The 21,778-nt window shown below is 44.3% G+C and overlaps 1 protein-coding gene across 4 annotated transcripts in view; it reads left to right on the top strand.

Annotated features, from left to right (window-relative positions):
- GRAP2 (GRB2 related adaptor protein 2) overlaps window positions 1-21,489 on the top strand; it is a 135,267-nt gene extending 113,778 nt beyond the window's left edge. For 2 of the 4 annotated variants that reach the window (XM_054813375.1, XM_054813373.1), the window contains exons 2-8: window positions 6,198-6,300; window positions 9,448-9,539; window positions 11,891-12,010; window positions 13,763-13,931; window positions 15,593-15,724; window positions 17,898-18,017; window positions 20,242-21,489. In XM_054813375.1, coding sequence (XP_054669350.1) covers window positions 6,223-6,300; window positions 9,448-9,539; window positions 11,891-12,010; window positions 13,763-13,931; window positions 15,593-15,724; window positions 17,898-18,017; window positions 20,242-20,421 — 891 coding nt within the window. In that variant the 5' untranslated portion in view covers window positions 6,198-6,222 and the 3' untranslated portion in view covers window positions 20,422-21,489. Of the gene's footprint in view, window positions 1-947; window positions 997-3,066; window positions 3,195-6,197; window positions 6,301-9,447; window positions 9,540-11,890; window positions 12,011-13,762; window positions 13,932-15,592; window positions 15,725-17,897; window positions 18,018-20,241 lie in introns of those variants that run through there. The other 2 variants (XM_054813372.1, XM_054813374.1) reach the window with 2 other exon arrangements.
- Window positions 21,490-21,778: the final 289 nt, after the last annotated feature.

The following is a 21,778-nucleotide window of genomic DNA, read 5'->3' as shown; positions in this document are numbered from 1 at the left end:
ATTATTGTTTCTACCAATTTCAGGCATACAGAAGTTAGACCTCCTGCCCCTTGCGTCCCCTCAAAATGCTTTTCAAACATTGGCATTGTGTTTGCTGCTTTTTCTCCTAGTACCGAGGCTGGGTTAGGTCTTACATTGTATGCCACAATTTAATTGCTCAGCCTTTATTATTTCATGTTCAGTTTGAACTTCAGTCAATATTTCTAAAATATTGAATCCTTGGATTTACTCTTGTTCGTTTACTGATTTGTCCTAAAACCTTTTCTTCCAATTCTTCAGCTTGAGACAGTTCCCCTGGCTCTTCTCTGCAAAGAAAACCCCAGTGTGGGAAACTCCTTACATCCCTACAGAAGATGCATGGATGCAGAGGATTCATTTAGCTTTTGTGCTTCATCCTTATCTTCTTTGAGCACTCTCTTTACATCTCAATCATCTGTCAGCCCTACAGACACTCTGGCAGGCTTCCTGCTTCAGTTGTCTTTGAAAATAATTTTATTACATGTTTTTATGTCTTCAGCTACTTGTTCCTCAAGATATGCTTTTCAACAGACCTATTATGGTTTCTCATTTAACTTACCAGATCTGTGCTCTTTTCTGTTTTCTTTATTTGGGTAGAACTTGCACTTTTTGAGGGACAGTACTCTCCTTTATTCAGCTGTTAAACCAGCCTGGGCTGAGGCAGCAGCAAAGGGCAGGTCCTTTTGAACTGACACCACCATTTTAAATATGCAGTGTACCAAATATTTCCAACATTAGAGACCGATAATTGTCCATGCCCCACTCTGTCCTTCGATAGATGCTATTCTGTGCCTCTGTCCCCCATGCCCACTCCTGACTGTCCTCGTCCACACATGTGGACCTGTTACTGATGTGGCACACTGTCACTGCAGGGAGGAGCCTGATACAGGCTGAGCTCTCCTTCTCTTCCTTCTCTTAGATGGTAACACGCCTCTTGCTTTCAAGCAAAGTGCCAGAAGAGAGGAGAGCTGCTACAAGGTATGGGCGAGCGTGGCTCTGAGACTTGAGTGGGGGGAGCTGTGTGGGAAAGGTACTAAGGAGGAAAGAGGGGGTTTGGAAGGAAAGGTAAAGTACTGCGCAGTAGGGGAAGAGCATGGGATCCCAGTGCCATCTTGTTCATCAGCTTCCACAACAGGGCAGTGCTTTTGTAGGACAAATCCCTGTGCCTCAGTCAAATCTGACCAGCTGGAAACTGATGGGGGGAGGTGGGCAAGTAGAAGGAGGTGTTCCCCCCTACCTTAGTTCTCTTCACTAGCCCTTCCAGCACAGCGAAGATTCATGATTTTATACTCTCACAATATTGCGCGGTACTGTGCTACTCTTTGGGGCTGCTGTTGTACAGGCTTCCCATAGTATTGCACAGCTCTACTCCATCATGACTGGAAGCAGCACAGAAGACCCAGGTTCCCCAGGGAGATTAAGTGCCATCCTAGTCTGGCGCATTTCTTACAAAGTGCTGTTGGTTATAGAGTCCTGAAAGTTTGTTTGTTCTGTGAATCCGATTCCTAGGAAGTTTATTTTGAGAACAGAGGCTCAGCCCAAGTGCTATGCATTGCTCTGGATGGCAGGATAGTCAAGACTTAAATGCAACAGTGCTGAGTGTTTTAATGACTTCTTCTCCCTTATAAATGTTACCCTCTTATCACTGACAGTCAGTGGAGCTGCACCATTAACTCCATAGCAAGAGGTTTGTGTTTTTGGAACAAAATATTCCCGCGCCACTTGTATGTGGCTTAGCTGGTGAAAACAACGCTTTTATCTGTCACAGCTCTTCTAGATAACGGGTCCCTTCTCCATTGTTGCTGCTGAAATGTCATCTGGAGTTTCTGTACAGATGTTCAGGGTTGAATTTTGTCCGTGGTTGCTCATCAGTCCGATACGTTGTTCTTGCAGAGCCGAACAAAGACACAGTAGCTTGTGCTGTATATCGCAGTGCAAAACCTCACTGGATGGAGCTGCAGGCTGGAGAAGTGCGTGGTGCAGGCATAAAAATAAAAAATTTTGTTCTTAGGGCTCCTTTAAGCGGGCACGTTGTTGCAACTATGCCCTCCTGTGATGTTAATATGTGAGATTGAGCAGGGCTGAGCCTGGGCAGTCCCTGAGTGGTAAACTCTTCAGAGGTGGTGACCTTCCCTGGCATTGTTATTACTGAATTTTGACCCAACTTGGTGTAGGGTAACAGTGTTAAACTCTTTGGGATGCTGCTGTCAGACTATGTTGCTTGCTGACATGATTTAGGCCTTGGCTGTTTTCATCAACAGAGAGATTCTTGCTCAGGCAATGGCATTCTGCCAAACTAAAATACCTACCTAGTGCTCTCAAAGCCACGCTGCTTTTCTCTTTTATGAATCTTCTGCTGCACCAGTCCCATAGAATTGCAGTAGCCTTATGCCCCTTGGATCCACCTCGTTACAATGGGGAACCACAGAGAAAATTCACCTCCATGCAGAGAGCCAGCACAAAATGGAGGGTACTGGTCAATTCACAATCAGAACTGAAAAATCCTCCTTTGAACATTGCGTAGACTTCATGCTAAACTCTGTACAAAGGTGATTTGCACACAGAACATTATGCACAGTCTAAAATTGTCCTTGGTTACTCGAAAGCTTAAAGGAATTGCACCAGACAGTTAAAAGCGGAATCTGGCAGGCTCAGTCTGCAAAGCATAGTGCTGTACTTTGGGATAAAAGGTGCTTGAGAAATGTAAGTTATGACAATAACAAAAACATTCCTGTCTCTGTGTGTCGTGGGGTGGTACTCAAAGTCACGCACATGCAGAGAGGGAAAGAATGGGCCCCTGGCAGGGGAGTTTTCATGAGGGTCCAGCACTGACCCACGTGGAGTGAGGATTCTCGAGTTACAGATGGAGGGAGGAACAGGATCAGAAAAACAGAACTGGTTTGAAGTTCAGGTGATGAAAAGTGGTAGGCTGGAGTTCAAAGACAGGATTATTGGCTAGTGTTGCTTTAGTAGTTGGTGGGGGAAGAGCTTAAGGCCACAGCATTACTGCATTGCTGATTTATCAACAGAGCCAACACTGTGTATGGTATTTGACTCACTTCTAAATCCAGCCGCTGGCAATGAAAAGCACATTTAATCCATGTGTTAGATTGTTTGAAGAAGTATCTGTCTCCTGGTCTCTCCCCGAGGTTGGGATTGCTGAAATTGAAAAGGAGGTGAGAGAGGAGATTTTAACTGTTTCACAAACCATTCTCCTTTTGAGGGGGTCACATCTCCAATAGCATCTTTAACGTTTGGGATTTGGAAAAATGCAAGGCTCTCTCCCCTCTTGCCCCCTGCAGAGAGAACCCCCACTGTCTCTTGTGTGACTAAGGGGCAAAAATCAAAGACAGGATTTGTATTTAAACAGTTTATTGTTTTCAAGTGTGTTTTTTTCTCAAGCTGGGATTAATGCTCTGCACTTAGGAGTTCCAGGATTCATCTGCACTGTTGGCTCTGATCTCTCCACAGCAGCCCACTGCTGCAAGATAAAACACTGAAAAACATCCCTTATTAAAGTAATTCTCCTTCAGTCTTCAGTTCTCTTCCATGAAAGAGTATCATTGTTTAACTAGTTCCCTTGATGGTTAAGTGCCCTCCGATTTAATACCCATATGCTCTCTTAGCACACAAGGGGCTCACACTGGCTGTGAGAGGTTATAGACTGAAGCTTCAAAACTGTCAGTGCAAGAATAAATGACAGTTCTCAGATCAGGCCTGAGTTGTATCTGCAGAGTTACACCTATACCTGGAATAAGAGTGGGGCAATCAGAGGGTGAACCTAAGCTATATTTGCAAATCTGCAAAGGGTATCCAAAGTAAGAATTAAAACGCATCAGTAAGTTGACAGAGAGCGAAGAGGGTGAAAATTGACTAGTTGGAAAGCTGAAGACTGAGAATAAAGCACATTGGTAAAACATAGGGCGTTATAGTTCAGTATTGATGTGTATTGACAAAACCCTAAGGCAGCAAGCTGCAATAGCAGGTGTATGAGCTATGTACTCCAACCTACATGGGAGACCCCAACACTGAAAAAACCCCAGTTGCTGCAGGACAGGTTCATGCTGAACGAGCATTGCTGTCTGTGGACTGCTAAAAAATTTGCCTTGGTGCTGCATAGCTCACATCAGTCACATGAATACAAATTCACCTATAAGCAGCAAAAAAGAGGGTGCTAACAGAATCCAATAGGAAGCATGTGAAGATCTTTTTATAGTTAGAAATGAGATGTAACAAAGCTCAGAACTGATCTCCAGTGATGTTACAGCCCCTCTTGTGGATTGCTTTATCCGGGCATCTTTAGTCAAGTGCAAAGGGACCATGCAAGCCAGAAATACTCAACTTAGCCAATAAATAACTGCTTTATACAGTTAACACACACAGAAGCTAGCTAGATCTTAATGAAATATTAGGCTAAGTATTAGCATACTCCTCACCTGTGTAAAGGCACCCAAAGAGTCTTTGCTGGTGAGGCAGGCATCAATCGGGAGGAAGAGTCAGCCTCCATGATTGCCACCTGCCACCAGCTAGGTCAGGACTGATGGCACTGACAGCTCAACTCAGTGACCCCCATGATTCATGACTGGTCCTCAGCTAGACTGACTATCCCAACTAAGCCTCTGCTGGTTTTGTTTTTCCTCTGAGATTTTATATCTTTTCATGTTGGTGTTTTTCCTCTTGAATCCCTGAGCTACTACTGGTGCTGTCTCACCAGCCCTACCTCTGTCTATAATTTTTGCCCTGCAGACTTTCTCCCAGCTCATTCTCTCAATTTAATTCAAGTTGTGCTGTATCAGAGCTGGACCCTGGATCCTTGGTACACAGGTAGTTAAATCCCTGGGTTGTGTGTCAAAGCAGGAAGCTTACAGCAGATACTGCAGATGATGGTTACAGTAGCCTGCTGATTTAAAGTGGCATAATTTTGGACCTTGCTCAGTATCAGCGCTTTATATTTTGGGGATCTTGTCTCAGTTCTAACAGGAGACAAGAAATAGTCCCCCTAACTAGGGTTGTTCATACAGTTTCTTTCTAGGGCTTTCTGGTTAAGAATTTTTTGGATCAGGCAAGTTGGCACTTCTCAAACCGTAAAGTCTGGGTGTTTTTCTGAGAGGTAAAGTTCAGTAATGGAGCCTTTGGCTTCAGGATCGTTGTTCCCAGACAAACCTACCTTAGTAACAGTAAAAGTTACTTCAATATTGGAGCTATCTGATGGTCTTCACACGCTGTGCTGCGAGACCATCTACCAGCAATGCACTTGCTTAATGTGGTGCTGCCTAGCTATTTCTTGTCTTGGCACTGGCAGCCTCACCGCTGGGCTGCAGGGTACACGAGCCAGCCATGGGAAATGAGTAACTCTCTTGATGATAGAAGTGGTCCTGCTGGGGTACATCTGAGTTACATGAGCAGGAAGTGGTGAAGAAGTAACACTCATGTTGCTACTTCCCCTGCCACATCTGCTCCCCTGATGAAAAGCGGGCTTTGGCTTGTAGGCTGTCTGGTAGATTTCAGGCTCCTGGGTTACCAACACTGAGAGGTAGGGTAAGTGCATGCCTTAAACTTGACAGTGCTACAGTTTCACACTCTGCCTGCTCCAACATAGGGAATACAGCCTTTCTGCAAACAGTTTTTCCTAGCTGAAAGTTGTGGTCGCCCATACTAAGCCATCACAGAGAAAAGTCTCTTTCAACCTTCAGTATTGTGGCCCCTGTCCAAGAAAAAATTGTATTTATTGCTGGCTGTTCATTTTGTCTGCAATTTGTCTCTCTTTTGAGAGAAGGAGTAAGTCACTGAAGAGGGCAAATGCATTCTTTTATTGCATAACAGAGTCACTTGCTTTATTGGGAACTGTGACAGAGTGGTGGTTGGTCTATACAGAATGTTTTTCCCTGCTACCAGCTTATTTTGGTGATGTGTGCAAGCTTCTCCGTGAGATTGCTGCAAAGAGATCTGTTGGAATGAGCATACACAATGGGTTGTTTAAACTACTGACTTGAGCTAATTATAGCCTCTTGACCGTGGCATCTCTGGTACCTGCTGTCTTTTGATGTCTAGTAACTAATGTCTACCAATGGTTGGTGCATGCTCATCCATGTACAAATCACAGCATTGCCTGTAAGGTTTCTAGAGGACTCAGCAGTCCCAGCAGCTCAAAGATCTTGACAAGTATGTATTTATTCCAGCTTTGCTCTGCCACCAAGACACAGTATGGAAGCCATCGCCAAGTTTGATTTCAGTGCTTCAGGAGAGGATGAGTTGAGCTTCCAAGCTGGGGATATGCTGAAGGTAAGTGCAGCCCCAGGCTTGACTAAACAGCATTTCTGAGAATGCTGCCAGATCTTTCTGTGCTCCCACTTGCTTTGACAAAATAGATGAACACAGATATCTACAAACTGGGATACAAATGCAGAATACTCATCTCCCATAGGGCTTGCTGTATGTCAACCAACAATTCCCGCATCGCTTGAGTCTGTGTCCACTCCACTTGATTTTATGTCCCTAAACTATGAATTTAGTTGCCCTACAGTCCTCCAGTAGTCAGCAGGGAAGGTTAAGTATCTTTGCTGGGACAGAGATCCAGTTCTTTGGTAGACAGATTTTGAGGGTCCTGTCTGTTTTCATTGACTATATAGGTAGTCTAGGGTGACTACATTTAGGATGACTATGTTTAAAGGCAGGCAGGATGAGTGTGGTCCAGAGAGATTGCTGTTGGTTTTACTTCCAGCTCTTAAACTGTCTAAAAGGTAGTTACCATGCATTATAGAACGTATATCTAATTTTTCACAGCAAGTAATTACTGTTAGTGGCCACAGGGGCGTTAGGCAATTGCAAATAGAAAAGGAAAAGTCCATGAGACAGTCTGTTACACACATAATGAAAGAGTTTAAGAGGTCCTGGGCTAATAAGGTTATATGCACCCTTGTAGGAATTTAGCGGTGTGGCAATGGCAAAAGTAGAGTTGATCATATACAATGCAGACCATGTGAGAATTTCTTTAAAGTTGATTTGCATGTGTTATGGTAGAACAGTTCTTGTTCTCCCACAGATGAAGTCACATGCTGCTCCACCCTAATTATTCATCCAGTTCTCAGCCTCCAGCGTAGCAGTTCTGTTTCAGTTGAAAATGCCTGAGTATAACTCCTCTCTAAGGCCTTAACTCCTCCACTGTCCAAAGGGATGTTGTACAAAATAGGATCTAAACCCTTGTTCAGCCAGGGAGCCTTCACTGTCTCCCTGTACAGTCCCAGCTATTCCACTTAATAGCCAGATACTGGGTCTCAGCCTTGCCTCTTCCATCACCACCATTGTTTATGTTACTGCACTTTTAATTCTTGAAGCTTAGGCAAAGCTGATGGCATCCAGAACTCATTAAGGTCAAAGACCAAGTTTTTCCAGACAGCTGTAAGAAGTGTTTCGGAGAAATCACTGCCTCTCTTCAGCATAGATGAAAAATCTCATTCCTAATTCTTTCTTAGCTCAAGAGTAGTCCCGAGGTCCCTACTGTCTTGTGATCTTTACCTGATATTTTCTTCCTCGGGAGGCCATGGGTTTATCAAGTTGCTGGCTGGGGTGATGCTGTTGGCCAGATCGCTTTTCCTTCTGTTGCTCCATTTCCCTTCCTGTAAAATCATTATAAGCCAGAGCTTCCTTTCAAAGTACATTGGAAGCTACTGATGAAAAGTGTCAAATAACACTACACATCAATATTATTATTAGTTATCACAGAGACTTTACTACCAGAAAAGTCACACTGCCTCTTGCTTTAACATCCTTGAGGTAAACAAAATAACACCTTAGCTGCTCAAGCAGTAGTAACAGTAAATTAGCCTGAGTAACATCTCTCCTTCTGGCATATGCACACATACCCCATCATGAGCCCCCTCCTGCTGCCTGCACAACCTGCTGGCTGTCTTTTCTGATTTATAAAGGAGATAAGATGAACAGTATTGATGTAGAGATTAGAAAACAGGAAACATGAGGCCCTCAACCAGCAGTGACAGGAGGAAATCCACCCTCTCACACCCCCCCCCCACATCCTTCTCTGAGAGGATGACACACTGAGAGAAACCTGCCAGCCCTGCACCAAGAACCAGCAGGTGGGTCTTTCTGGAAACTTTGCTGCCAACAGAGCAGGGCCTGAGCATGAGAAGGGAGCAGCTATCATCCCCTTTGGTTGGCCACAGCAGCAAAAAAGAGCCTTCATCCAGCACCCCGGGATGGGGGAAGCAGTGACTGTACAAGCAGGGAACTCAGCTTTCTATTCCCCAACCTTTCTGTATCCAAATGCATTAAAAAGGCCTATGTGGCAGGCAAGGAAATGGAGAATTGGCCCCAGAGACAGTAACATCCTGTTGGCAACACCAAGCAATTAGAATGTGCGTTAGGCTCCCAAAAACATGAGATTGGCCTACAAAACAAGTATTATTATCGTTAACAATAGATTTTAAATTAAGTCTTTTCTACTTGCTTTCTCCTTTTAAAACTGTCATGGCTCATGCTTTCAGGCTCCTCTCCAAAATGAGAGAGAACAGAAATGTGTTCTACTTCATGAAGTGGATTTCTGTCCCAGGAGTTGGAATGTCAAACAAAACACCAAAGACCACAACACTTGCAGTAAAATCACAATATGATTGTATCCCTGTCCTCTCTCCTCTAGCTTTGGGCTATATCAGGGGCCATCAGCCAGGGAGCAGTGAATTTGGGCAGTCCCTGGTCAGCAGTGCAGTCCCTGAGGGCCATTACAGTCAATATTAATGTGAGCACACTTGAAGCTGCTCCAGTGTGTGCTGTGGGCTGGCTTCCTGCTATCGTACAATCTCTTAAGTGTATTAGTGGCTTTAAAATACTTTTTGCCTCCTCCTATTATGTACCTTGGCAAAGCTCAGGGTAGCTGAAGACTTAACCCGCTAAATAATCTCTTGTGAAATGACATGTGAGAGCACATGGTAACATCAGTGTAGTCATAACGCACACACACCCAGAGATACAGCTATATATCCCTCCATAGCCATACATGTCAGAGGAGTTTTCACAGATTTTTTCTTTTTCCCTCCCTTATGAAACTGAGATGTTCCCGTACCAACTATTAAAAGGAGCACAGAGAACTCCTTAAACCCCTATTAAGTCCTTCAGAGCTGAATTTCTCCATTTCACGGACAACAGAGACATGCAGACGACATCCCCAGCCACCTCGACAAGCATTCAGATGAAGGGATAAAGTTAACAAGCAATCCCTCTAATTCTACTTGGCCTTTTTTATTGCTTTGTTTGCTCTGAAGTGGTCATCAGCCACTAACCTTGCTGCGTGGTGGGTGGGAAGTAGAGCCTATGTGGAGTTCTATTCTTACAAGAAATTCTAGGTTTCTGCCAGAAGCTTGGTAACTTTTGCCTTTCTTGGGAGACATGTTTATTACATCCATCTCTCCATTGCAGGTTTTGAGCTCCCAGGAAGAATGGTACAAGGCTGAGCTCAGAAGTCAAGAGGGCTACGTTCCTAAGAACTTCATTGATTTTCACGTTCCCCCGTAAGTGTCACAGAAACTGTGTGCACCACCATTGCACTTTTCCACAGAGTGCTGTCAAGAGCATGTGTGCGTGCGTGCACAAAGGAAGACTTAACAGAGGAAGCACTGGTTATAACATACTACAATTTAAGGCCAGCAAGGATTGCCATAATGCTGTACACAGTTCTGCCAGAGCACCTTATTCCTACCCGGAAGCATCCTCTGTTCTTTCAGAGCTGAATGGTTCTCAATGCTCTCTTATCACTCCCAAGTGACTCCTTTGTTACTGTTGCTCAGAGGGCTGTCACTGGGATGTGGCAGGAACTGCATTTAGATCTCGGACAGAAGGAGAATAGTCATGATGTGAAGTCTTGGCAACAGAAACAGAGGCTAAGCAGAAAAGGAAGAGCAAGAGATCTCTGAAAATGAATAATAAAAATGTCATTCCCCTCCCCCCTCCCCGACTCTTAACTACATGTTAAGTTACCCTTTTCCCCACCCTGCCATCCGCATTCCCTCCCCCCTGCAAAGCGTGTGTGCCTTTCTCTCACTACACTAGAGGTCAGTGCAATGCTACATGAAATGTGACAGCTGGTGTTACTCATGGATTGACAGAGATGATAGACCAGACATGCCACCCCGCTCCCACACGCACGCAGACACACACCCGCCCCCCCTTCTCCACGTTTCGTGACTGCACACCCAAACATAGATCTCTCAGAGGACAGTCATACCTTCATTTCTCTCTTCCCACTGAGTAGATGGCACTGCACTTTCAGAGAGGACTGATAGGTGTTTAAATCCATGTTTAAATGGGCTGTCCAACCCCATGCCATAAATACAATGCATGACAACACATGGCATTTTTACAACCTTTTCCTTTCAGTTGGCGGAAAAGCTCCCTGAAGCCCCTCTAATTCTCCTCTTCTGAAAAAGTGCTGCAGCATTTCAGGAGAGAACAGGCAGAGCATGCACCAAGCCCAGTACTGCTAGCTGTAACACACTGGTGCTCTGAGCAGGCAAACTGGGAGTGTACACTGATTTTGTGGTTACAAATAAGTGCCACTGTCCCCTTTGGAGATGGCACTTACCAGCCTTTTTGGACATAAGCCAGCCTGCTTGGCTGAGCTGAAGGACATTATTAGTTTGCTGTACAAATATGGGCTTGTACTTTTGGGCCCCAGGGGGACAAGATCTCCCAGTCGGTTGTTCTTGTTTGCTCTTTCACAGGGCTGTGGCATCATGCAGGGACACTAGCAACTTCTTTTTTCACACACATTTTTCTCACGATGCTTTCTCTGTGCAAGAGCTATGAAGAATATTTCCACTTTGAATGCTTTTCTAAGAGTAGCAGGTCTGCACTTTGAAGCAGTTCAGGCCAGATGTTAGAACCAGATGTAGGAAAGAAAGCCATCTCCTATTTTTGATGGCTGTTTTTCCCCATCTTTGTCTTGTCAAGTAATCACTGAGACCGGTTATGAATGCTGATTTAAGTCTGATTTCCCTTTGCTAATGATACATAGGTAAACTGTGATGATAGTAAGACTCAAAAGTGGAAATGATAGAGCTTATGAAACTATCAGTCCTTAATTTTAATGCAATACAGGCAATTAAGCATTACGTAAAAGCAGAATACTGCAGATTGTATATCTTATTAGCTGTGGAGTGGACATATATGAGTGTACATGACAATTTTTTTCTCTACTGAAAAATTCCTATTGACACTGTATTATTTTATTATTTATGGTGACTTTCTCATTATTAGTCCAGTGCCTTATACTATTGTTTGTTATGCCTGGATAAATTTACATAAGTATGTTTATATATTCTGTGTTTCTTCAATTTTGTGGTATTATAACTCTTGCAGGAACCAATTTGTTAGTATTAAAACTTTCATGGCTTGCTTCTGCTAAAAATTTATGTTTCCCCCCTTGCAATATATCCATCACAGTCCAGTAATTTTCAATCAGTTTACCAAAAGCAATTTGATGTATATGTCTGAGAATTATGTGTATATATATATGTATACATACACATTTGTAATTTAAAATTTCTTTGACTAACACCTTTACTGTACTGTGCCTGTAATTACAGTTTCAGCTGAGTGTTGCTTCTTAGCAGGCCAAAGCTTACATTGTTCTCTTTGCATCTACGTGCTTTTACTGCTCAAAGAAAATGGTCTGCACCCATCAAAACCCTTTACCTTAGCATGTACATGGCCACTGGGAGTAGTCATGTGGGCTCCTCTGATCCTTTTGTTTTGTCTTTTCTCCACCCTGCTTATTCACATTCTCCCTACCCTCAACTTTCTTGTTTCTTACCTTAACTCAACTTCCTTATTCATGTCTCCATGATTTTTTCCCGCTTCACAGCTGGTTTGATGAGAGGATATCCCGTCACGAAGCAGAGAACATCCTCATGAGCAAAGGAGTTGGCTCCTTCATCGTCCGAGCCAGTCAGAACTCTCACGGTGACTTCTCCATCTCTGTCAGGTATCTGCTTCTCACAGCATTTTCCTGCTTCTTTTCCTGTTTAATGGTGTCCCTAGCCTTCTCTTGACAGGATTCCTAATGTGATGTAGCCTCTTGAGAAGTTTGCATGCTGCCAGTCACTGGCAGTGCTGCTGTGTTGTGAATGAGAATAAATTAGGCATCTGATTCCCAAATGTTTCTGCCTCTTTTCAAGTGACACAGTGAATGCCCCATTCCAAAGCTGCATCCCTTGGTGACCTGCTTCTCTGAAAGAGCTACAGCAAAGCAGCGTGGTACATGGGACATCTCCACAGTGCAAAACATGTGCCTTCCATTTGTTTTATTTCCCTGACAGCTCTGGTTACTGAATCCAAGAATTCCACTACTACTCATTAAGAGATAATTATTACATTGTTAACTTATTTTCCACAGGTCACTAAACAGCCATTGGACAGGAATGGCTTTTAGTTGCTTGCAGCCCAGCTGTATTTCAGCAACTTATTGTAGCCCATCCCTTCTCAGAGCATTTGCTTCCAAGCAGAACTCTTAAATGGTGGTTACTTTCCCAATTTTCAGTCAAACAATTGATAAACAATTTTAAATTAGAGTAGTGGTTAGCAATGTCTTTTTCAAGCAGTGTGTACTTTCTGATTCTGAGGGAGCTCAAAAAGTATCTGGGAGGAATTCAGGAAAACATTCTGGCTACATCTACACCAATAAACTAAGTAAAATCTGGCTCTTTCTCTGGCCCCAAGGTCAAACAATGTGGCAGAGCTCAGGTCCATATGTCCAAACACTCTTCACCCCACAGAACAGAACAGCTGTATTCAAGCAGCTCACTGCAAACAGTTCCTGGTCCACTCTGTCCCCCTAACCATGGCCCAACACTATCTAGGGGAGGGCTTTTTGGTTTAGACCAAACCCATGCTAAAACTTTAACAGCTTGTGTGACTGTAGCACCCCAGGATAGCACTCAGTCCCTGCCTGGTCCACGTTTAGTTTATTTGTGCAGATGTAGCCTCTGAGACCAGTGTTTTGAGTTCCTGGAGTTGCACAGAGCAAGAAGGAGGGTACCAAAACCAGATCACATCCGGTGCAAAGAGGAATTGTTCAAATCAGACAAATGGTAACAGGAGGGGAGTCATAGGGGGAAGCAGAGGCAGGAGGTTGAGTCTGTTAATTTGGCTTGTAACAGCAACTAATAATTCCTTTTTTTAAATTATTTTGGGTAGGGAGAATGACCAGTGGTAATCTAGTATTACACTAGATACTACACAATTATAAAACTCGGTGTATGGCTTCATGTGACTATGTCTGTAAGTAGCGGTGATGCCTGTGAAAAGGTATAGTCAATGCAGTCACTCTTACAGTCAACGCAGACTGGATGTTAACAGGAACCTGCAGAGGCTAGTGGGTAAACTACAACTGCACTTTTGTCTGTCATACAAAGTACAGAATAAAGTTATTAGCTATTTCTGGCCCTGGAAGTTCTTTTGTCCTCTATTTCAAAGGAGAGGCTTTAAAACCCTGCACTTTGTTCTGATAGTGCTTTGTGACTGGGCAGCCCTGCAGCACTCCATGTTTGTAAGCTGATGAGTCTTTTGAAATGTAGAGCCACATCTAGGTTCGGTACACACAAGGACTGCCATTGCTTTACTTTCCAGAAGTCTAGATTTGGCCAAGCAAGAAGCTTTCATACCCTTCTGGAATATACTTTTTCAAAAAAGATAAAAGTGCGATCTGGTTGATGATGTCTTTTCCAATTGGATCCAGGCATGAAGATGATGTGCAACACTTCAAAGTGATGAGGGATTCAAAGGGTAACTATTACTTGTGGACAGAGAAATTCCACTCACTAAACAAGCTGGTGGACTACTACAAGACAACTTCCATCTCCAGGCAGAAGCAGATCTTCCTGAGGGACAACAGCCGAGATGAGAAGGTAAACACAAACTATCCTTAGGAGTTTCTCAGTAAGAAACCTTTCTGTGGAAGGAATTCAGCCCATGAAAATGTTTCAGGGTAGAGGGGATGGTCTGTCCTTGGAAACCCAGTCACATCACTACACTGGTGGGTCCTGCGACATAGATTTTTAGTGGATTTAGTGGTATGTACAGTTATATAATGGAGCAGAATTTTCTGATTCTGTTTCAGATAGCAATAGGCAGTGCTGCAAATCTGCATAGAGGTGCTTTGCTAAAGCTGTCCTAAGGCCCCAGAGCTGAAATTCTAAGATGCCTTACACATCCAAGGGAAGCAGGACTTACCTTATTGAAATGCCTAGATTTCATAAGGGCAGGTACACCGCTGACTGGTAGGTTGTGTCTGAGAAGAATTTGAGTCTGGTTTCCCAGTGTCCTTGAACGTACTCAGAGTGCAGCTGTTATTACAGTTGAAAGTTTGTCTGCTCAGAAGAATCATCCATCTTCTGTTACTGAGCAAACACAGTAAGGAGTATGGAGGAACCAAGGGCAGAACCTGGAGCAGTGGCTGGTGGGAACCAAAAAGTACTGCTGAGAAGAACATAGCAGATATGGGAACAAGCTGTGCATTCAGGGAAGATGTAGTAGATGTTTGAAAAGGCAGGGAAATCCTAGTCCAATGAATGCCTGATTTTGTGCCAGGGGAACAAGCAAATGACATAATAGAGACTGCTATGTGCTGCACACACAGTACTGGGAGAGAACATGCCTGGTAACTGCAGTAACCAAAGTCCTGCTTTACTGGGAAACAAATTCTGGTTTTAAATTACCAGGATGTGCAGGTAGAGGCAAAGCAGAAAGTACGTGACTTGCTCATGGCAGCAGTAAAGTTTTATAGGCTGCATGTGGGTCATTCTTGCTGCCTCTAAAAGAGATGATTTATTTTTCAGTCTGAAGAAGGGGCTTGTGTTGTTGTCTCCTTCTAGACCACTTACGCAGAGCTTTAAAAATACATTAGTAAGGTATAAAATAGAGGCTATGGGACCTATGAGAGAGAGATCACAGCGAAGAATTGTTTGGGGAAGGAGAAAGGAAGACTGTATGCATGTATATCAGTAAAACAACCTGTTTGGGCTGACTATGAGCAGGAAGGGGAAGAGAACAGCATTTGCTCCAAGATGCAGACAGGCAAATGAAAGAACAGGAGTCAAGTTTGCTTTGGCAAACACTCCATACATTTGTTATGGTGATGGGCTCAGCAGGGTATGTTTAGCACTCATCACAGTGGGGTTTCTGTTCACAATTCAAATTTCTAGATGCTACAGCCATATGATAGAATGATAGTAATATAGAGATTTCAGTGCAGAAACAAATGAAGTCTAAGGGCAGTATTTCAAAAAAGAGCTTGGCTCCCGTGCTGGTCCTCACATCAGTGGCCACATTCTCAGCCCAGCACCTCCCATTACTACCAACTGTTCAGATGGGGAATGGCTATGACAAAGATCTAAAATACAGGATTGCTGATTTGTCTTTCTGTTCAGAGCGGCAGGAATTTCCTTTGGAAGAGCCTCCAAGGTAAAGGGTAGTGGTAGCAATCAGTGTGCAACGATTGCTAAGCTACAGTCAAGGATGTGGTGGGAAGCAAAACCTGACCTCGCTTTTGTGATCTTTCTTGCATCAGGAGAGGCGTGTTGGGAGCCTGGAACGGATGGGCCGGGAAGGATTCCACCTGGGTGGAGCAGCTGGAGAAGATCATTCTTCTATAGCCAAGAGATACGTAGAGCATCCTACCCCCATACTACAGCAGCAACAGGTACTACCAGGAATGAGGGGCTGGGACATCAAGTCCAGGCACATGAAACATTAGCCTTAATTGCTTGGTAGTGAGTGAACAGTCACTTTGTCAAAAATCTGCCACCCTGAACCTGCTTTAGGAGGTAGAGTCAGTTAGGTCTTCATATGGGAGTAGCAGCGATAATGGTGTTGGCCTGGGGAGCTCTTTTGATGTGTAATAAATATGTGGGCTTTTATTTAGTTCTGTGATCCGTGACTGATTGACAAGCCAGCAAAAAATAGAAGTCAAAGTACAGTGGCTCTTTCACTGGGAACCTGGGAGTTCTCCTAGGGAGTTTTTGGTGCTCCATCCCAAAAACTGGAAAACAAGGAATGTGTCATGTTCTTGGTTTGCTTAGGAACGGACATAAAGTATCACCCAGTGAGAGCACAGAAAAACACTCCCAAATCTTGCGCACACGTGCACACACACATACGTCTTCAGGAACTCCTCTCTAGTCTGTAGGACAAATGAAACCTTGTTGCGTGTTTCTTTTTTCTGAATGTCTACTGACATTCAGCACCACAAAACATAACACAGGGATGAAAAATGACTATGGTATCCCTAGGAGACTTTGGTTTTCTTCAGAACATTCCTACTACTTCCTACTCTGGGCCCTCTCTGCACTCTTTCATCATGTTGCATCCCTGATATGTGACGTTTCTTTACTCCTTTGCTTGCATAGGAATGGAGAGGACAACAGCAGTACCTGCTGCTATCTTCAGAGTTCTTCCTGATTAATTTGGGTGGGAAATAGTTTTCCTGGCGTTGGCTCATGTCTCTAGCTAGACAGTGTAGCATCATCCAGGAAGAGGACTTGCCCTTCTAAGGGAAGAAATCCAAAGCCATGTGTCTTAAGGCATGAGAGCTCCCATATAGCAAGGCCAGGGACAATCATGAAAAGGCTGTTCTCTCATCAACCAGTGTTGCCTGTCAGTGGACTGCTGATGGAATAATACAGCTTCTGACAAAGCTGAGGGCCTGCACTCTTTGGAGCACAGTCTATGCACGAGTCACATTTGATATGGAGCAGAGAGATTCATAGGAGTAAAGCATCCATGTAGTAAATCTTGCAGCTGCAAAGCCAGATTGAGTTCACTCACTTTCTGGCAGGGACAGGTGAGATGCAAATTGTGCTCCAGTCTCAGGCAGCCTCAGCAACCTTTTAGGTTGACAAAGACACGAGACCAAGGGAGCTTTTGGAGGAGTAAGGTGTGACAAAGGAAGCAGCAAGAGGGCAAGGATGAAAGCTATTTACAAGCAACAGCAAGCGCAAGCTGTTGTTCTTCCTCCCCTCTGTTGACGCAGCTGATCAGACCCTGTGTCACTGAAGCACTGCTGCAACCTGAGCTAACATGATAGCAGATTCTGTCACACCGTTATCATAAAAAAAGCTTAGTGAATGCACTAAGGGACGGGAGGGATGAAGACACTCAGCACCTCTCAGCTGTGCAGACAAAAGAGAACTTGCTCCCTAGATATTGCCTAGTTCCTCTCTCTGTCTATCTGGGCTGATTTGTGTTGATATGACTTCAGATGTGTGGTCATATGGCTTCTTTTCTTTGAACCTGATTTTGTCTCTTTCCTTTTTGGCCAGTTGGGCTACTGGATCCTCAGGCTTGCTCCCTGCCCATTACAGCATGGATCAGCCCAAAGAAAAAGTAAACTAGTGAGTCCTCCTGATATACAGTCAGCTGCATCAGCATTGTTGCCATTCCACCAGCATATGGGACAGAGCAAGAGCAAGGAGTGGGCAGGAGTGGGGCATAATAACTCCAGATTGACAAAAGTCCCCTTGGCAAGCATGGCTTTTCACCTGTGAGTTAGAACAGACTTAGTTTTTCTCCAAAAGTCCCAGAGGCCAAAAAAGCCCCTCATTGATGACTTTTCCAAGCAGCTGTGGAACACAGCTGAGGACAGTTGACTTTCAACTTCTAAGAAGAAAAATCAAAAACAGAACAGCCTAAGGTGACCTCTTCCATGAGGGACACTGCTTGCAGGACTTCAGCACAGGGACTGTATTGGAAGCAGACATCTAAGATGATTTACGTGAGGGTTGAACCCTGACTCCCTGGCCACCAATAACTCTCAAAGCCCCTCATTTATTCATCTCAGCATGTTCATGACGTTTCTCTTGCTATTGTCTTTGTAGGATAGATATGGTGGGAGTCTGGACAGAAAAGATGGGCTACATGGACTAAGGGATCACAGCCAAGGAAGTGCAGCGGCTATGCAACGGAGACATACAGACCCACTGCACCAGCAGACACCGGTAGGTGATGTACCTGGAAGTCCCCGTCTGCCCAACTCAGGGGGTTCCTTAGCAATGGCCAAGCAGTCTGGGCAATGTCACCTGCACAGAGGTTGCATGAAGAATAGTGTATTAAGCCCATTGGGACATATCTTAGAAGATGTTTCTGAATCTCAAGACTCTATCCCAGCCACTTGAATCTGCTTCTGGGGCACTCTGAGGGTAGGACTACAGTGTTATATAAACATAGTTCTAGGACTGTTCTCAAGGCCAGTCTTAGTTAACATGTAGACTTAGTAGAAGAGGGAACTTAACGGGAGCTCAACACAATAGGCATCTGGGGTATTGTGAATGAGCTCAAGCTCACCCGTGGATTTGGATCAAGCATGGGTCCTGTCCAGCAGAAGACATTTCTGAAAACCTATTGATCTTTCCTAGAAGGGCTTCATGTCCACCGATGCAAGGGACTAGCAAGTATCTTTCCCACCACAGCCAGGCCTTCCTAAGCAGAGTAGCTAGATGTACAGTACTCATTTTTAAGTCCTATGGAGAGTTGCCTCATGATACTATGCCATTCTACAGTGCTCCTTCTGTCTTGCAATGCACTTGCAGTCACACTGTCTCTTCCACTACCTTTTGCTTCAATCCTGAGAAGACCTGTCATCACTCAGTTCTACTTGTCTGAACCTGGCACATCCTCTCAGACCTACTATGCCATCAAAGTGGGACTCACCTACCTGTCACCTTTATCTGTCAGAGCCTCTTAGCACAGTGTTTGTGGGCAGGATCCCAGATATGTCTCTGCAGACATCTCAGACTTCTCCATACCTGGCAGTTGACCTTAAGTAACCACCTGCTCTGCAAATTCCCACTATGTGAATGCCTGCATAGAGCACAGTGTCTTTCTGTGCTTCAGCCCATGATTCCAGTGCCAACTCCAAAGTATTTCTCCATCAGCTCTTAGGAGTGTGATCAAAGGCACACTCTTCCTTGAGGAAATGTACAGCTTAGCCCAGAACCACCACAGAACCTAGATCCAAGGAGAGAAGGGAAACACAGTAGAACTTTATGAAGCGTAAGAGAAAGAGAACAGAATGGATTAGGAAATTTGAAACAAACTGGGAAACAGGAGCATGTCTCCTTTGGGCAAAAGCACCAAATCTTTATTATAATCCAGCTCAAAATACAATGGCTTTTATCCCTCAGAGGCTGTGGCAATGAATAACAACATGTCCTTGCCTGCCACACCCCATCAGTGATCTAGAAGCCACCAAATCCAATTATAGGAAGGTCTGTATGTCCAGCCAAATAACTAGGAGCCATGTCTAAGCAGGGCCCTGAATGGAAGATTTAGCAAAAGTTAGTCTGTCTTCACACAGATCTCTCCATCTACGCCTGCAAAATATACCTCCCAAATTGTCCATGCCCCATTGTGTAGGTGCCAACAATTTCCCAGAAAAGAAGCCCATGTTATGTCCTTTAAAATCTGATTTCCAGTCAAAATGGGAGATTGACTGCAAAGTCTCTTATAATGAAGTTCTCATAAGAAAAAAATCTGACCATGGTGCTCATTAAAGTACAAACCCAAAATAAACTGATATACCTAAATAGTTCCTAAATACTTTTGATCTCAGGGGCCTGACCTTAGAGAAAGTCCAAAGAAGATTTAAGACCCTCCCCTGTGCCCCAGAAGTACCTGAAAGAGCAAGGATCACTCTTTACAACATTCACTAGACTCATCTGTGCACTGGCTCTCTTGATGTCTTGATCCCTCACAGTCCTCTACTGGCCAAGGACACATTTCTATATCCCTACCAACACCAGCCCACCTCCCTAGAGCCATTCGCTTATAGTGTACAGCCTAGCAAGGACTCAGGCAGGAGCTCGTCTCTGTGTTCCCATAATTGCCTTCAAACATGCCTACCACGGCTTACAGAGTGGAGGAGACAGTCGTGTGAACACTGTTTCCTAAGGACCTGCTCTCAGTCTGACTTTTCACCTTATGGTGCAAATACCCATGAATATACTGAGGCTGCCGAGAACCCAACCACCATTCCTTGGGTGTCCTGGTAAATTGGCCCCTCCTTCCTGGCATCCTGGCCACTTCCTGGTTTAATTGCAAGATGGTCTCAATTTCAGCATTGCTTGTCCTCTCTTAGTGAACATATGTACTGGGGCGTAAGAGGAGGAAGATTTTTAAGAGTTGTGGCTCATTGTTCCCTGCCTGTCTCTATCTCCTTTCCAGCGAACGCTATGGGTCCGTGCCTTGTATGACTTCGATGCTGTGGAGCATGACGAGCTGGGCTTCCGCAGTGGAGACATCTTAGAGGTCCTGGACAGCTCCAACCCATCATGGTGGAAAGGACGTCTGCGTGGGGAACTGGGTCTCTTCCCTGCTAACTACGTCACACCAGTGCCTCTGTGAGGGCGGAGTATGCCCCAGAGGGCCATGTTGGAGCTGCTCTTCTGACATGACAGGGACAGAGAGGGAGTGCATCTTCCCTTGCCCCCAGGACATACAGTGTTTTTGGTTTTGTCTTAATTTATTGGCAGTTGATCTTTTGAAATGTTGGTATGAAAAGGGAACCCTTTGAAGAGGATAGGACATTTTTCCCGTATTTTTCACATCCATCAAGGGGAGGGAGCAAAAATCCTGGACTGTTCATTGAGACCTTGCTGGATCCTCCCTGCCCTGTCACTCCTTTGGCTAAGTATTGATAACTTCCTGCAATTAGGTTTGTTCTGTGGAAATGCACCTCAGACAAGTCAGGCTTCAGTATTCAGGTAGCCCTACACCTTCCTGTTGGATCTGGCAGCACTCATAGTCTCTTCAGGCTCCACTTCACTTTTCTTTCAGAGGCAGAGGAACACCCAGGTGAATTAAATGATCATTGAAATTAAACATTAATCCTTCAGGTAGAGAAGGAAAGTGAGGGGGCCTTAGGCTGAGGTGCAAGGCAACCTTGACTTTTCTAAATAGTTTGTGGCTTACCCCTCTAGTACTTTCTGTGGGTATGGACTGTATGGATATACCAGATGAAGGGAAAGGATCCTGTAAGCTTTTGTACAAGCAAACCAGTGGTGAAAGCATGGGAGGGTGAGAAGCGACTTTCTTTGCTTCTTCTGATAGTCCTGCTTTTCTTTCTGCACCCCATAACAACCAACTTGTCCCATTTTCAAGCTGCTCTCTGAGATACCTACACTTCTGTTAGACATCCTGGTTAGAGCAGGTTAGGCCCTTCAGCTAAATTAATACCCACTGGATCAGATAACAATGAATAAATATCCCTCACTGGTTCCTTTTGTAAAACTGAATTGGGGAGGGCTTGGAGGGAAGAGGTTTTTCTGGTTTGGTGGCAGAAGTTCTTTCCCTGAGAACGTGGAGTGTTCAGGATCAATGTGTACACAACTATGACTTGGTAGTGGAACACCTCATCCAACAGGTTAAACTGTTACTTTACAGTATGCAGAGAATAAAATTGTGGCCATTAAATAGTCTGTTCTCTGTTCCAGTTTCTTTTGGATGAAGTAAGGTAAATGAATCGGTTTTCAAATCATTGCTGAGTGAATGCCCAGATGTGATACAAATATACTGCAAACACACTTTAAAAATGATCCAAACCCTGTGAAGGAGACACTGCTGCATAACCACTGCTCAGACAAGTTGATATTAAACAAGCTGCCTGAATTTTTCAGAACGTGTGGGACCTCAGCAGTCAGCAAGGAAGTGATGATTTATCATTCTTGGAAAGAAAGAAAGAAAAGGCAAGCAAAAAACTCTA

The sequence above is a fragment of the Grus americana genome, chromosome 1, assembly GCF_028858705.1.
Source record: "Grus americana isolate bGruAme1 chromosome 1, bGruAme1.mat, whole genome shotgun sequence".
Lineage (NCBI taxonomy): Eukaryota > Metazoa > Chordata > Aves > Gruiformes > Gruidae > Grus > Grus americana.
Note: the sequence above shows the minus strand (reverse complement) of the source record. Positions and strands in the feature narration are given on the sequence as shown.